The following is a 16433-nucleotide window of genomic DNA, read 5'->3' on the forward strand; positions in this document are numbered from 1 at the left end:
TGTAGCACTTTTGTTGTTATTTGGCAATTAGTGTCCAATTATAATCTAATTAGGCTTAAAAGATTCGTCTCATGAATTTCGTCTAAACTGTGTAATTAGTTTTATTTTTTATTTATATTTAATGCTTCATGCATGCGTCCAAAGATTCGATGTGATGAGGAATCTTGAAAATTTTTGTAAAATGAGTGCAACTAAACGGGCACTTAGCATGAAGCATGATGCATGAAATCCTTAGAGCTATCATTAGAGCTGCATGCTTCTACCCAGTGAAACTCATCTTTCTTTCTTTCCTTCCTTTACTCCAAGTGTCCATCCACTCGGCTCCATTGTCAGCTGAGGCAGATTACCAAACACACACTACAAACTACATGCTCCTAGGTATAAAGTGGGGAAAATGTTTTACATATGAACTGCCGTTTCAGATAACAGTATATGCCCCATGTTCAACGCTGGACGCCTGCCCTTCAAGATGTGTTCAGGTGAAAACAGACAATCGTGTGCATATCGTTAAAATCAACAGTTTGATAAAGTTTTGACCAACATCTATATCAAGATCACAACAATAGCTTAAGTCAATGCTTTCCTAAACGGTAAACGGTCTTTACACAGTCGCCCTTTGTTTAGCGTTTAGGCTATTTACACGGTGTTTAAACAAAATTAAACGGTCTAAACGATTTTGTACTTAAAAAACATATAATCAGGAATAACGTGGAGGATCAACAAGACTCTGGCTCCGTTCGTTTCGCTGAAAAAACAAGCAAAAACACTGTTCCAGTTAATTTGTTGTGAGAGAAAAATATTGTTTCGACTGAAAAAACAAGCTAAAAAGATGGATTATAAAAGAAACAAACAGCATATTCGGGAGGCCGTAAACGATCGTGAATTATTTACTGCTGACTAGTTTGGTGTGAGAGAAAAACACTATCCCCGACTATAAATTTACTATCGTTACGAGGCTTTAAATCGGCCTCGTCAGACACCTTCTATCTTGATTCTGCCTCTTTTATTGCAAAGATAAGATGGGTCATGCGGTACAGGAGCTTCTCGTTCTCCACGATTAGCTTCTTGTTCTACAAGGTTCATGAGACAAGGTGTGGTTATGTAGATATGAGATATCAACAGCCGTATGATTGTGACAGTTTCAAGCGATTACCTTCTCTTTTTCAGTCAAGCATTCTGCAGTAACCGCATCCAGCTTTGACCGAAGATCCTTCACGGCAGAGGAAGTTGCCTCAGATCCACCGCTCAGACCACCATCTAGCAAATTAATTATGTAAGAAGGAATTAGGCACTACCCTGATCTCTCATGAACAAAGGACACGCTTGGAACAGCAAAACATATGAAATTACCTTTGTTGTACAGCAAGGCTTCCAGCTTTGCTATGCGTATCTGTGGGATGAAAGGAAGCAACCATAAAATTAGGAAAGATAGCATTGAGACAAACCACCTGTACAGATTAAGCATTCGTGTAACCACTCTGACCAAGCAAGACAAGATTGCCACAGGCTTCCATGTCGCTGGTCAATACATCAACAATGACGACAACGACGACAAAAAGTCTTTTAAGTCCCAAATAAGTTAGAGTAGGCTAGAGTTAAAATCCAACAGAAACAATCAAGATTCAGACATGTAAATAACTGTTTTCTAAGCACTCCTATCTAAGGCTAAGTCTTTGGATATATTTCATCTTTTCAAGTCTCATTTTATTGTCTCTATCCAAGTCAACTTTGGTCTTTCTCTGCCTCTCTTTATGTTACTATCCTGGGTTAGGATTCCACTATGCACCGGTGCCTCTAGAGGTCTCCGTTGGACATGTCCAAACCATCTCAATCGGTGTTGGACAAACTTTTCTTCAATTGGTGTTACCCCTAATCTATCACGTATATCATCGTTCTAAACTCGATTCCTTCTTGTATGACCGTAAATCCAACGCAACATACGCATTTCCGCGACACTTATCTGTTGAACATGTCGTCTTTTCGTAAGCCAATATTCTGCACCATACAACATAGCCGGTCTAATCGTCGTCCTATAAAACTTACCTTTTAGCTTTCTGTGGTACCCTTTTGTCACATAGGACACCAGATGCTTGGCGCCACTTCATCCACACTGCTTTGATTCTATGGCTAACATCTTCATCAATATCTCTGTCTCTCTATAGCATTGATCTTAAATATCGAAAGGTATCTTTCCTAGGCACTATGTGACCTTTCAAACTAATATATTCCTCCTCCCGAGTAGTAGTGCCGAAGTCACATCTCATATATTCCGTTTTAGTTCTACTGAGTCTAAAACCTTTGGACTCCAAAGTCTCCCGCCATAACTTTAGTTTCTGATTCATTTCTGTCCGGCTTTCATCAACTAGCACTACATCGTCCGCGAAAAGCATACACCAAGGGATGTCCCCTTGTATATCCCTTGTGACCTCATCCATCACTAAGGCAAACAAATAAAGGCTCAAAGGGTCATGTAGTCCTGTCATAATCGTGTCTCCATCATTGTGTCTCCATCACTTATTCGAACACAAGTCACAACATTCCATCACGATAACTTCTGATAAAGGATAATAAGAGATAGCAACCCACAAAGTACAGCTTAGACCAGTAGGTATCCACAGACCATCGCCTTGTTCGGGAGGCCGTAAACGATCGTGGATTATTTACTGCTGGCTGGTTTGGTGTGAGAGAAAAACACTATTCTCGACTAAAAATTTACGATCGTATACGAGCAAACGAACATGCTGCATAGCCGGCGTGGTCACTGGGTTGGTGATATGGCAATTTAAGAGAGAATGGTCCATGGTAGCCCCTCCTAGCCTCGTAGGTAATACTCCAGTAGAAGAACATGCTAGGTTGCTATTTACTAAGGCCTGGTTTAGTTCCTAAAAATTTTCACCCCAAACTATCACATCGAATCTTGCGGCACATACATAGAGTATTAAATATAGATGAAAAAAAACTAATTGCATAGTTTGGTTGAAAATCGCGAGATGAATGGTTTAAGACTAATTAGTTCATGATTAGACATATGTGCTACAGTACTAACATGCGCTAATGATGGATTAATTAGGCTTAATAAATTCGTCTCGTAGTTTCCAGGCGAGCTATGTAATTAGTTTTATTATTAGTATCCGAAAACCCCTTCCAACATCCCCGAAACATCCGATGTAACATCCAAAAATTTTCATTTCGCGAACTAAACACAGCCTAAGTTAGGCACTTGTGCTGGCAGTATGGGTGGAAAATCTTCAAAGCGGTAGTACATAGGAAGGGACCAAGATGTTTCTTGTAAGGACAAAGGAGGGAGATCTACCAGGGAAGAAATAAAACAAGCAAATAAGAACATAGAAATCTGTAGCCAGGGCAGTTGAAACAATGACAGTAGTAGAAAGAATTCTAAGCATTATGTCCTCTGACGCTTTTGAGGCCACGTCAAAAGCGGTCAAAGGTTTATATGTTGGGACACCCTGAGATTCCTCGCTTTCCAATCAAAACAAATCATGCAGATAGCACAGACGTTACCAAAAGAAGCCTGGGATCAAATTATCTTATAAATTCGAGTAGAATAAGAGCTAAGGCTTTGTAAAATTGTTCCCTTTTTTTTGAATGAACACTTGTCAATTTGTTCTTTGCTTGCCCTGACATTACACACGATGCATCGGCTACTAGGCCCTAGGCATACTTACAGTTCTGACGAGGGCATCACTCCTTCGGATGTACCCGCTAATCTTTCAACCGTCATGCAAGGTCCAATGACCCGGGCTCGAATGCGTCAACTCAATTTAGAGGTGAGCTCGTTCTTAAACGATCATTTTTATACTTTTGAGAATAGACTACTACCTAATGATGTTATCTTGCTTAGGAACATTGGAGAGGGTCATGAAGGACTTAGAGGACGTGGTGGAGGCGAAGATGACCAGCAAGGACGTCCAACAGGAACCGAAGGCCCGGTCCAACATGATTTCGAGTCTGCCTCGGCCTCCAGGACCAGTCTGCCTTAAACTGGTCACCCAGGACGCATCCGGACTCCGTTTTCGATGATCCACATATGGATGGAAAGCTAATTTGATAAGGAAGTCAATCCAAGTGGTTTCACGTCAAAAGCTATTCAGAATCAATGGGAATCGTGGTCATAAGTTAGCGTCCAGAATCTGCCAGGGTGCTGCGACACCGTCTTTTGGTCCGTTGGACCATGTATCTTGTTTGAGCCCATTAGGGATGCGTCCAGGGGTCTTGCACGACCCTAGAGTCTTTATAAACAACCGCCGCCTCTCCATTAGGGTTTGGATTTTGCTTAGATTATTCTGTCAAGAACAATTTCGTCGTTTATCGGTTTGTGAGACCCCAACTCCGTGAGATTAATCATTCATCTGTAATTTGGTTGTGTTCTTTCTTATTCTTTCTTGTGTTCTTCGTTGCGCAGGCAGGAATTAGCCTTCTTGGCGAGATCAACCTGGTCCGTGACTTGGTTGATAACCAGAGGAGCTGTGGTGTTAAGATTGCAGGGTTCGATCTTTCGATCTGAAGCCGGATCGGTGTGTCATTCTCCGTCACAACGATAGTTACCACTACCTGACGGAAGATCGGGATCCCCGTTCCCATTAAGTGGTAATCAGAGCTAAGGTATACCATCAGGTTCACATTTATTCCCTAATTTTGAGTGTTTCGTTTTCGTCCCATAGTCCAGTGCCATATTTTTTCCCTGTCCTAGAACCTTCCGCGCCATAGCCTTTACATATTTTGGTTTCAGAGTCCGCCGTGTTGAGTTTGTGTCCTGGTCAAGGTCTTGTTACTGGTTAGGTCGTGTTAGAGTCCAGTTCATATGTTTTCCCCATCATTTCCATCAAATCTTTGCTGCTGTGACCAATTTTGCGCACATTGTTTCTGTTTTGTCCTTTAATTCAGAGCCAATTCTTAAAACTGGTCTAGTTTTCGCATACAAATTCCGATTTCGACGTTCCATATATCAAAATCGATCAGAAAAAAATTTCGGATCCATCTATCCCCGGCTTTGCTGGGGTCGAAGATTTTTAAATTGGTCAAAAAATAATCACAAGATCCTCTTTTCGTGGTCACAAGGTTTGTGTCAATTTTGAGCAAGTTTTCTAAAAATTCCACAGGCCATGTCTTTCACTTGTTTAAGCTCATATTTTCTGTGGTTACTTCTTTTGTGCTCCTAAGTGAAGGAAAAATATCAATAAAATAAAATAAAAAAGTCAAAATTTCCCAAAAAATAACGACAGCCTAGAAAATTAGAAAAAAGAGAGGGGCAAAAGAGAAATAATATCTAGAGGAGCACATAGAGAAGACCAAAGTGCGTTGTATTAGCGTATGCTGTCTGATTCCTTGTTTGTGTTGATGTTTTGAAAGTGCATCTAGCCCTTTAGTGGGTTTTGGATGATTGAATGACAACGTGATTAAGGGACTAACCTGTTTGCTAAGTGTGAATAGGTAATAGGTTATCTCACAGGTACTTAATGAAAGCCAAAATGATGTGTTGTTGTATAAACAATCTAGTTCAAGCACAAGACAACAATGCAAATGGAATTCATGTGAAGGCTTATTTCTTATGGGATTTACATGTACTATGTGAAAGCAAGCTTGTGATTATTAGTTAATGAGACATGAGGGATTGCATATGGAATGGTCTCATATTTGAAGCTTGCTAAATTAAAATGAAAAAGATAACAATACATATGAATGGATGATTCAACACAAGATGTGACTTGATGGCCTGAGATGGTGAAGATAGCAAGGAAAGGCTTCGAGGTACTAAGCAAGGGTGAAGGACAAGCGACGGCTTGGCGGCCGAAGAACCTAGCTAGGGTGAAGAAGAAAGTACTTGCATTTAGTTGAGGTACTAATCAAGCTTAGATGGTCATATTGATGTGAAGGATCAAATCTATAATGAAGTATTTGATGAAAGTGACTTGATACATTTGGGATTATTCAAACTTGATGAATGGAATCAAGTCACATGCTCAAGATGGCTATGCTCAAGTGAAAAGATCAACATCAACATGTTCGCACCCTTATTTGATGAAGATTGGAAGGGACGGCATCAATTCAAAAGAACAACTCAAGTGGTACAAATTCATATTTCCGTTTGTCTTGAGTTTAATAGGTATGCCGTACTATTAAGAGGGATGCATCATGTTGATAGATAATGTTTCATAAGTGCTCAAGCCAACCCATGTGAGTTTTGAGTATTTGAGAGACAAAAGAGCTAACTGATTTGTTGCTGGCCTGGCAATACCGGACGTGTCCGGTATTCATACCGGATGTGTCCGGTATTTTGTCCAGCAGCTGTAAAATTGTTGTTCTCGGGTTGGTTAGTCGGGAGTTCCGACGTAGGTCGGGAGTTCCGACGGTCGGGAGTCCCGGCATGGGTCGGGAGTTCTGACGCGTCGCACTTTAACTGACTTGGAGGGTTCACTGTCCTGGTCATACCGGACATGTCCGGTATGCATACCGGACGTGTCCGGTATGGATGACCAGAAGCCAACGGCTAGTTTTCAAAAGCCGTGAGGGTCGGGAGTTCCGACGTAAGTCGGGAGCTCCGACGGTCGGGAGTTCCGACATGTGTCGGTAGTTCCGACACCTCACTAACCTTAACTCAGTTACACGTTTTTTCAAATTACTGAGGGTCGGGGATTCCGACTTGAGTCGGGAGTTCTGAGGGTCGGAAGTCCCGGCATTCTTCGGGAGTTCCGACGCCTCACAACATCACTGTAACTTAGTTACCGTTGGCGCAGTGTGAGTCATACCGGACGTGTCCGGTATGCATACCGGACGTGTCCGGTATTGCAACGGCTATAAAACGGCTAGTTTTTCAAGGGGGCTATAAATACCCCCAAGCCTCTACCTTTGGATGCTGCTGATTCTACTGACTTAGACACACGTTTTTGAGCCTTGCCAACCCTCTCTTAGTGAGTGATTGATCAATCTTGCAAAATCAATTTGTGGGTTGAGTGAAATTCAAAAGAGAGCCATCCAACCACTTGAGCACTTGTGCATATTGTCAATCTCGTGATTCGCATTTGTTACTCTTGGACTCTTCGGTCCTAGACGGTTAGACGTCGCCGGAGAGCACCCGGGAGATTGTGGTGTGCCTCGGAAAGTTTGTAACGGTCGATTCCGCCGCCTCGGAATCAATTAGTGGAAGGAGGAAAAGGAGTTGGAAAAGACTCCGGCTAGAGTGACCTTCGTGGTATCCTCTAGGGCTGACCTTCGCTAGGTCGCCCGCAGCCCCCTCAACGGAGAGTAGGACTCGAACGAGTCCGAACTTCGGTAAAACAAATATCGTGTCTCAATTCGCATTTCACTTGATATTTGTGTTGCTCTAGCACTTGTGCAGGTTCTCTGTGTATACTGATATTTAAATTAGGTGCCTACAGTTTGGTTTGAAGTTAGAAATCGAAAGGAGAAACTTCGGGGCTGTTCTGCAGAAACCATGCATACCGGACACGTCCGGTATTCATACCGGACACGTCCGGTATTTCCTGCCAGCACTGAATTTATTTTGATCTCTGTTCTAACTTGGTGTTGCAGGGTTGTAGCTTCTAGATATATTCTTTATACCTTGTATACTCTGTGGTTAACTTGTGAGGGGTGATCTTACTCTTTATTTGGAGTTTCCATTTTAGAAACTCCCTTTACTAATTGTTTCCGCATTTAAAGGTGTTATTTTTCAAAAACGCCTATTCACCCCCCTCTAGGCGACATCCTAGGTCCTTTCATGTTTCCATCCACCATACTTGTTTTTCACACACTTGTCACCTTGCTATCCACCATACTTGCTTGTTTGTTACACACCTGGTACTTAGAGCATTTTAGACCAGCAACCAGGATAAGTACTTTGGACTATAATTCAGCATTACTTTCTGTTACTGACTTGTGTGCCAAATATACATATTATTTTTTTATGTGCCTTCCAAGCTCCACAAACTCTTCAGATCAGTATAGAAAAAGGGCCTTGCAATCTCGGTACCACTACCTCACAGGTATCATGAACCAGCCGCCGGTTGTACCGTCCACTGCTTGCATTAGTAAAAACTTTGTAAGAGCTTGGTAAGACGCTTCCACTTGCTGTGAAAAGTGACACCACTGCAACCACATAGTCATTTGGTAAGGATAACTTTCACCATTTATTCCTGTTTTTATGTTTACAATGGCAGAAGATGATCAGGCTGGAGATAACAATCCTAAGGATTTCAATGAGTGTGTTAGCCAAGAGCAACTACAAGCTGTTGTAGAGGATGCCCAAAAAAAGATGAATAAGGCCGTTAGGAAGGCCGTCACTGACGCACTCATTGAACTCAACATTGGCAACAACATGGAGAATTTGGACAAACGAATTTCCACGCTCACCGATAAGGTTACTGAGTTGGAAACCTTGATGGCGGTCAACAACAATAACGTCTTCGGCAGCAACACCGATGGTCTCTTGCCAGAAGACATGGTGCATGATGTCGTTGGGAACATAGATCGAGCAGCCTTCCGACAAGCAAGATTACGACGACGTCTTCGCCGCAACACGATAGGTATGGGTGGTGTCCACCACCATCAAGATAATAATCACCATATACCTGATGATCCTTATGCTAAGATTAAGTTCACAATACCATTTTTTTCGAGTCATTATGATGCTGAGAGATATCTTGATTGGGAGATGACGGTAGAACAAAAGTTTAGTGCCCACCTTGTGATGAGGACATGACCTCCATATATATGACCATGCTTGGAGAACTATATGGAGATCAAGGAGATCAGTGAGGGTGTCCAAGTCAAGGAGGTCTGAGGCTAATTCGGTTCGAGTCTCCGAGGTGGAGGCCCAAAGTAACTCAAGTTCGAGTCTGTCTTGGGTTTTAGGACCAGTCTACCATAAATTGGTCACCCAGGACGCATCTGGACTCCGTTTTCAATGATCCACATATGGATGGAAAGCTAATTGGATAAGAAAGCCAACCCAATTAGTTTTACGTCAAAAGCCCTTCGGAATCAACATGAATCGTCGAAACAAGTCAGCATCCAGAATCTATCAGGGTGCTACGACACCGTCTTTTGGTCCGTTGGACCGTGTATCGTGTTTGGGCCCATTAGGGGGCGCGTCCAGCGGGGGTGACGTCCAAGACTCTATAAATACCAGCCGTCGCTCTCCTTAGAGTTTGAGTTTTGTTTAGTTCTTGATTTCCTCATGAAACATATATCGTTTTGCTGCAACTGTGCCGCCAAGGCTGCTTGCTGTGAACCAGGGCCCTAGTTCTTGATCTTGTTCGCCTGTGGCGATTAGTCCTTTTGGATAAAGACTTGAACTCTTTATCATTATCATAAGCCTCATATTTATTTGCAATTTCAGATTGCGTTTATCTTGTTCTTGCTTGTGTTCTCGATTCGCTTGTAGGAAAGCCTTCTCGGCGAGGTCAATCGCGTTCGTGTGGTTGATAACCAACGGAGCAGTGGTGTAACAGTTGCAGGGGTCCGAATCAGTCTTGGTTTGAAGTCTAGATCGTAAACGTCGTGTCTCCACCAATCGACGCTATCATACCTTTTGAAAGATCGGGCCTAGTCTACATCAAGTGGTATCAGAGACCTTGTTGCCCGTTAGGTATAACTTTATTTTTTTCTTTAGATTGCTACTATTTTTGTTTTACCTATAGTCCACAAAAGCCAAAAAAATATACACTATCACATATCTCTAGTCCTATAGCCCCGTTGTGCCTTTGCAATTTTTTTAATTTCAGTTTGCTTTATTGAACTGTCGTCCCTCGCCGCGTCTTAGTGTTTGTTGTGTTCTGATCTTATTCTTGGTCTAGTGTCAAGTCTTGTTTCCTAGTGTGTCTTATATTAGATTGATCTCTTAGTTTTTCTTTGGATCTGAAATAGTGACGGAGTGGGTTGCGTGATTGAGTTTGTTTTGTCTAGCAATTCCTTCTACGGCTTCCTCGGTTAAGTATTTTTCTTCTACGGTGGAAATATCTAAAGTCTAATCTCTTATGTGCGGCACTTTTGTGAGATAAAAAAAACATAAAACAAAGAAAAAGGCAAAGAGGTGACAAAACCAAAAGAAGGAAAAAAAGCCGCACCTAAAAAAAAGAGAGAAACAAATAAAGAAGGAAAGAAAAAGAAAGTGAAAAAAAGTTCAGAAGTGCTTGCATCCTTTTGAGTCCTTGTACTGAGTTGTATTGTATTGCTTGCTTGAACTAGGTTCAGGACCAGTTTGGGCCAGCGACATAGACTAGCTTGGGACTACTTTTCAATCTTGCAATTTCTGAATTAAATTATTGCTATTCCTTGCTACTATATTGTGTCTGTCTAAGCTTCACTTTCTTCTAACCAAGTACAGATTCGCTTTGCAACTGTTACACTCAAGCTACAACGGTACCACAGTCACCGACTGATTACACCGCCTGTTGCTTTGGTAAGAACACTTGTAAGACCGTGGTAAGACACTTGAGAGTTGAGTGTAAAGATGGCAACAGGCATAAAATATCCGCGTGCCCGTGGATAGAAAACCCAATGGGCATGGGTATAGGTTTAAGTTTGTGCCCACGGGCACGGGCATGGATGTGATTCTAAACCTGATGGATATTTGCTCGTGGGCATGGAAAAATGATATCCGCACCCGCAAACCTGCTAGACCCGCGCCAATGACCCTATAAGTCTATATAGGGTTGTATGTCTTTATTCGTGTTAATTTGTGATGACTTGAGATACACTAATGTAGATTTTTGATGACTCTTATATGGTCAATGTGTCATACTTTATCTAATGTTGAGATATAGACGTTTATTTTTTGATATATTGTTTCTTACTTGCTATTAAGATATGGTTGGGTGCTTTGTTGCTTCATTTTTGCAGGTATACGGGTGTGCCCACGGGCATGTGATATCCGCGGATAGCGGGCACGAGTATGGTTTTCTACCCGTGACGGTTAACGGGCACGAGCGCGGGCACAGATTTTTGCTCGCGGGTATAGATATCTAGGGCTAGTATCCGCGCGGATTTTATCCGTTGCCATCTTTAGTTGAGTGCCTTGTTTTTTTCCTTGTCCACAACCTAAGTAGTTGATAGGGATAATACTTTTGTGTTGTTTTTTGCTATCTTCTAACAATGACAGGTTGTTCGTATCCACCGACTTATGATGGTACAGGTGCTGATGAGTACATGGAGTGAGAAATTGCCATCGATAACATATTTGCTACTCGCTTTATGTGTCCAAAGAGGAAGATAAAAATACAGCTAGTGTTTTGCGACATTCTGCTTTATCTTGGTGGGAGTCTTTAGATCCTTCTGATAAACCTCAAACTTGGAATGATATAAAACATCTTATGAGAGAATAATTTGTTAATTCATCTCTTGTAATTAATTCAAATGATGAGGTGCATCAACTAGATCAATCTCTTGTTATTCCTCCTGCTATGCCTAACCTTTTGCAGGACAATGTACAAAAGAGCGAGGATGACGTGACAGAAAAGGAGATGCTCACAGCCTCATGTGAAAATTCAGAACCATCAACTATTACGCCTGCTGAATATGAGAGCAAAGGTAATGGCCACGATGCTAAACTCATAGAAGGTGAGAGTTCTCTTGATGTGCTAAATTTTTTCACCAATCATGCTATGATAGAGCAAATTTTAGTAGAGCCTTCGCTTGATTTATCTTTGTCACAAGATGATTTGCTTGATGTTTCTTGTGATGAAGATGACTTGCATGATGATATTTATGTTATACCTATGCAATCATTGAAAAATGGTCATGATATATGTGTGCTGAAATTGAGCACTTGTGCTGAAAATAGACTTGTTATTCATAATGCTAGTGAAGTTGATGAACTAAAATTATTGTCTTCTTTAAATACTTTGGGTTACATTGAATTTGATGTTCCGTGTAATCTTAGTTCTTTAGAGGAGAAACTTTATGTATATGCTGATTTGCCATGGTTCTCTAGACATACATATCATGTTTTTGGTAAATATAACAACCAAGGACAATATTTGATACAACGAGTTTATATTTGTACTAATCTGAATTCTCCTTTTGTTATACAAATTAATTATCAACTAGAGGACAATAAAATCAACACTGTTGTTATGCTATATTCCTCTAGTTTTGCTTTTTGAACACAAGTGGAATTCAAAGAAATAGAGCATATATTTCTTGTTAGTACTAATCGTTTACAGGATAGTATTGGCAAAGATCGTGTGTTTTTCAATCGAGTAGACTACATGTCTGTAGGACAAGACATGCTACAAACCTAGACATGTGGTCATATTCTTTTTCACAACATTGTCCATTCCTATTATTTTGGAAACCTCGTTTGTCCTCATGTTATGCAGGATCGACTTCAAGCAAAATCGACGCTGAGGATGGCTTTTCATCAAGAAAGGGAGGATGATGAGGACATGACCTCCATACATATGACCATGCTTGGAGAACCATATGGAGATCAAGGAGATCAGCGAGTGTGTCCAAGTCAAAAAGGAGGTCTGAGGCTAATTCGGTTCGAGTCCCCGAGGTAGAGGCCCAAAGCAACTTAAGTTCGAGTCTGTCTCGGGTTCCAGGACCAGTCTGCCATAAATTGGTCACCTAGGATGCATCCGGACTCCGTTTCTGATGATCCATATATGGATGGAAAGCTAATTGGATAAGGAAACCAACCCAATTGGTTTCACGTCAAAAGCCCTTCAGAATCAATGAGAATCGTCGAAATAAGTCAGCGTCCAGAATCTATCAGGGTGCTGCGACACCGTCTTTTGATCCGTTGAACCGTGTATCGTGTTTGGGCCTATTAGGGGGCGCGTCCAGCGGGGATGACGCCCAAGACTCTATAAATACCAGTCGTCGCTCTCCTTAGGGTTTGAGTTTTATTTAGTTTTTGATTTCCTCGTGAAACAGACATCGTTTTGCTGCAACTGTGCCGCTAAGGCTGCTTGCTGTGAACCAGGGCCTCAGTTCTTGATCTTGTTCGCCTGTGGCGATTTGTCCTTTCGAATAAAGATTTGAACTCTTTATCATTATCATAAGCCTTATATTTATTTGCAATTTCAGATTGCGTTTATCTCATTCTTGCTTGTGTTCTCGATTCGCTTGTAGGAAAGCCTTCTCGGTGAGGTCAATCGTGTTCGTGTGGTTGATAACCAATGGAGCAGTGGTGTAATGGTTGTGGGGGTCCGAATCAGTCTTGGTTTGAAGCCTAGATCGTGAACGTCGAGTCTCCACCAATCGACGCTATCATACCTTTCGGAAGATCAGGCCTAGTCTACATCACCTTATGTCTGAGCATCATAGAGTTCGACAAGCTACTAGTGAGTTTAAGGATTTTGCTATTTTTGGTGGAATGAGTTAGCTGCACAAGATGCTTTACCTGGTACGTGGGAAGAACTTAAGGTAGCTATGCATGATCGCTTTGTTCCTCCTTCTTATTATAGAGATTTACATAAGAAATTGATACGATTAGAACAAGTAGATAAATCTGTATAGGATTACTATGGTGAGCTTCAAAATGGATTGATGCGCTGTAGTGTTGTGGAGGGGAACGAAGATGCCATTTGTCGTTTTTATTCGGGTTTGAGGCGTGAGATTCATGACATTGTTGATTATAAGGAATTTAACACTGTCAACCAGTTGTTTCAGTTTACTATGTTTGTAGAAAAGGAATTGTAGGGGCGTGAACAGCAGAGCAAGAGCAAGGTCAGCACCACATACACGCCACGCTCGGCACCATCTACGGGGCTGACCAAGCTAACCATTTTTCGGGCACCTCCACCAGCGAGCAAATGACCAATAGCCTCTGGAGTTTTCACTACACCTAAGGCACCTCCCACACGACCTTCAGATTCAGGTAAAAATTCTTTGCAGGTGCCTAACAAGAGTGCCTCATCCGTTGCATCGATGGGACGCACTTTGGGCATTCAGTGCCACCGTTGCCATGGCATTGACCATGTGTAGAAGGACTGTCCAAGTCAGCGGACATATATTGCTATAGAAGATGGTTACATCAGCACCTCTGATATTGAGGATGAAGAAGACCGAGATGCAGATGAGAAGGACGGCGAAGTCCTTGGTGACGAGGCCACGGCGGCCTATAGGAACATCATTGTACAGCGAGTGCTCAGCTCACAAGTCCAGCAACCTGAGAAGCTACAACGCCATAACTTGTTCTAGATTTTCTTCGTCGTCAGCCACCGTCGAGCACGTGTCATTATTGATAAAGGTAGCTGCAACAATTTGGTGAGTTCTGATTTGGTCAAGAAACTTGGCTTGACCACACGCCCACACCCACGTCCATATCATATTCAGTGGCTAAATAATTCTGGTAAAGCAAAGGTAACACAAACTTATAGAGTTTCATTTTCCATGGGTTCTTATATTGATTCTGTTGATTGTGATGTGGTACCTATGCAAGCTTGTTCATTTTTATTGGGTCGTCCTTGGAAACATGATAACGATGATATTTGCTATGCTTTGGTATGCAAACGAGCTATGTTTTCGCTTGATGATATTGTTAGCTCGGTGCTTGGATTGACTTCCTTATCAAATTAGCTCTCCATCCATATGTGGATCATCGAAAACGGAGTCCGGATGCGTCCTGGGTGACCAGTTTAAGACAGACTGGTCCTGAAGGCCGAGGCAGACTCGAAATCATGTTGGACTGGGCCTCCGGTTCCTGTTGGACGTCCTTACTGATCATCTTCGCCTCCACCACGTTCTCTAAGTCCTTCATGACCCTCTCCAATGTTTCTAAGCAAGATAACATCATTAGGTAGTACTCTATTCTCAAAAGTATAAAAAGGATCGCTTAAGAATGAGCTCACCTCTAAATTAAGTTGACGCATTCGAACCCGGGTCATTGAACCTTGCATGATGGTTGGAGGATCAACGGATACATCCAAAGGAGTGATGTTCTCGTCAAGTTCTATGCAATTGGGCAGGACCTCATGAGTGAAAGTGGGGGTATGAAGCATTTGTTTCATTCGGGTTCACAAATCTGAAATCTAGTGTATGGTCTTATGGATTAGATTCTGACTACAAATAGCACAGAAAGATCATCGAAAAAAGCCGCATGATTTGCTCATAATTCATCACCAATCTGTTTTATCTGCCCCAACATACACTATGAATTAGAAAGAAAGAAAGAAAAGTGGCATCCCACGACACCAATCAACACTCAACAGTGACCAGCTGCATCGAAACCGGACCCACCAATTCCTAAGAATAGGAGGCGAACTAGAAGATTGCTGCCGATTAAGGGCACGTTCGTTTCACACGGAATGGAGTACCGGAACGGATCCGGCCAGGAACGTACATGTATTTTATACGGGTCAACAAAGGGTTCTGGCCGGAAATCAGCCTAAACGAACGGGCCCTAAGAGTAGTCTAATCTAAAGAGTAACCGCCGGGAATCACAGGTGGTCAGGATCTCGGGAAAAAAATCAAATCAAGCGAACCTCAGCCTCGGAGGCTCTTTCCTGGAAGGGCTTTAGGGCCTCGTCCAGCGCCGCCGTCGCGGGGCCGCCGTCCGTCGCCATGCTCGCCGTCGGTCGCTTGAACCCTCGGATTCGGAGGAGTCTTCGAGTTGGTCAAGGGATTTCAGTGGGTGTCTGGGGACTGGAGTCCGGAGGACAGGAGGAGGGACGATAAAGAACTCACGGGCCTAATTCTGCTACTGCTCTAGAAGCCCATCAAGGCCCGCCTAGATTGGCCGTGGTAATCAAACCATCAGCTAAATACCATAGGTGAAGATTTAAAACATTGGTTATAATTAGTATTAGCACATTATATACTTTTCATAATTTTGCTCCCAGGTTCCAACCTGCCAAGTGCCAACCATCCAAATGCGCGGTAGGGTTCTCATTTTTTGAGGTGTCATGGGACTAAAGAAAAAACAAAGATCTACGTAAAAATGTGCTTGCTCCGTTCTAAATTATAATTCACTTAGTTTTGTCATAAGTTAGACTTTTATGACTTTATGGAAGCCAAAATAAATTATATTTTAGAGATAATTTAATGAAACTAAGCTAAAATGAACTAGTATATATAATTTAGAAAGGTGGTAGAAAAACACAAAGGACCACTCAATCTCAAGACCTCAAACATAAAATTCCTACACCAAAAATCTGCTGGCGCTGAAGATGAGATGTCGAGGAAGATATAGGAAACTATATAGGTGGATAAGGAGCACAAAATCACAATGATCGCTGAGAACATAAGGGTTTTTTTTAAAGTCGATAGGCCATGTCAATTGCAAGAGCATGTTGTAGGCTTTTGTAAGGTTACCTCATCTATATGCATGGACTAATTGATAGTCAACGTGGTTCATGTGTCTACAACTCAAAACAATGGTTTTAGTGTTGTACATAGTGCGGCTAGTCTCCCTGAATCTTCTATTTGTCCTAAAATGGTAATTCGGCAGAATTAGTTTTGTCAACCAT

The 16433-nt window shown here is 42.0% G+C and overlaps 1 protein-coding gene across 1 annotated transcript; it reads right to left on the bottom strand.

Annotated features, from left to right (window-relative positions):
* Window positions 1-952: 952 nt before the first annotated feature.
* On the bottom strand, window positions 953-15843 carry LOC136547405 (uncharacterized). Its single transcript, XM_066539356.1, has 4 exons — window positions 15450-15843; window positions 1351-1390; window positions 1154-1257; window positions 953-1070 (listed from the first exon to the last, which is right to left on the bottom strand). Exons 1-4 carry the CDS (start codon window positions 15528-15530, stop codon window positions 984-986), a joined length of 312 nt encoding a protein of 103 aa, XP_066395453.1. The 5' UTR covers window positions 15531-15843; the 3' UTR covers window positions 953-983.
* Window positions 15844-16433: the final 590 nt, after the last annotated feature.

Source organism: Miscanthus floridulus, chromosome 3, assembly GCF_019320115.1.
Source record: "Miscanthus floridulus cultivar M001 chromosome 3, ASM1932011v1, whole genome shotgun sequence".
In the NCBI taxonomy this organism is placed as follows: Eukaryota; Viridiplantae; Streptophyta; class Magnoliopsida; order Poales; family Poaceae; genus Miscanthus; species Miscanthus floridulus.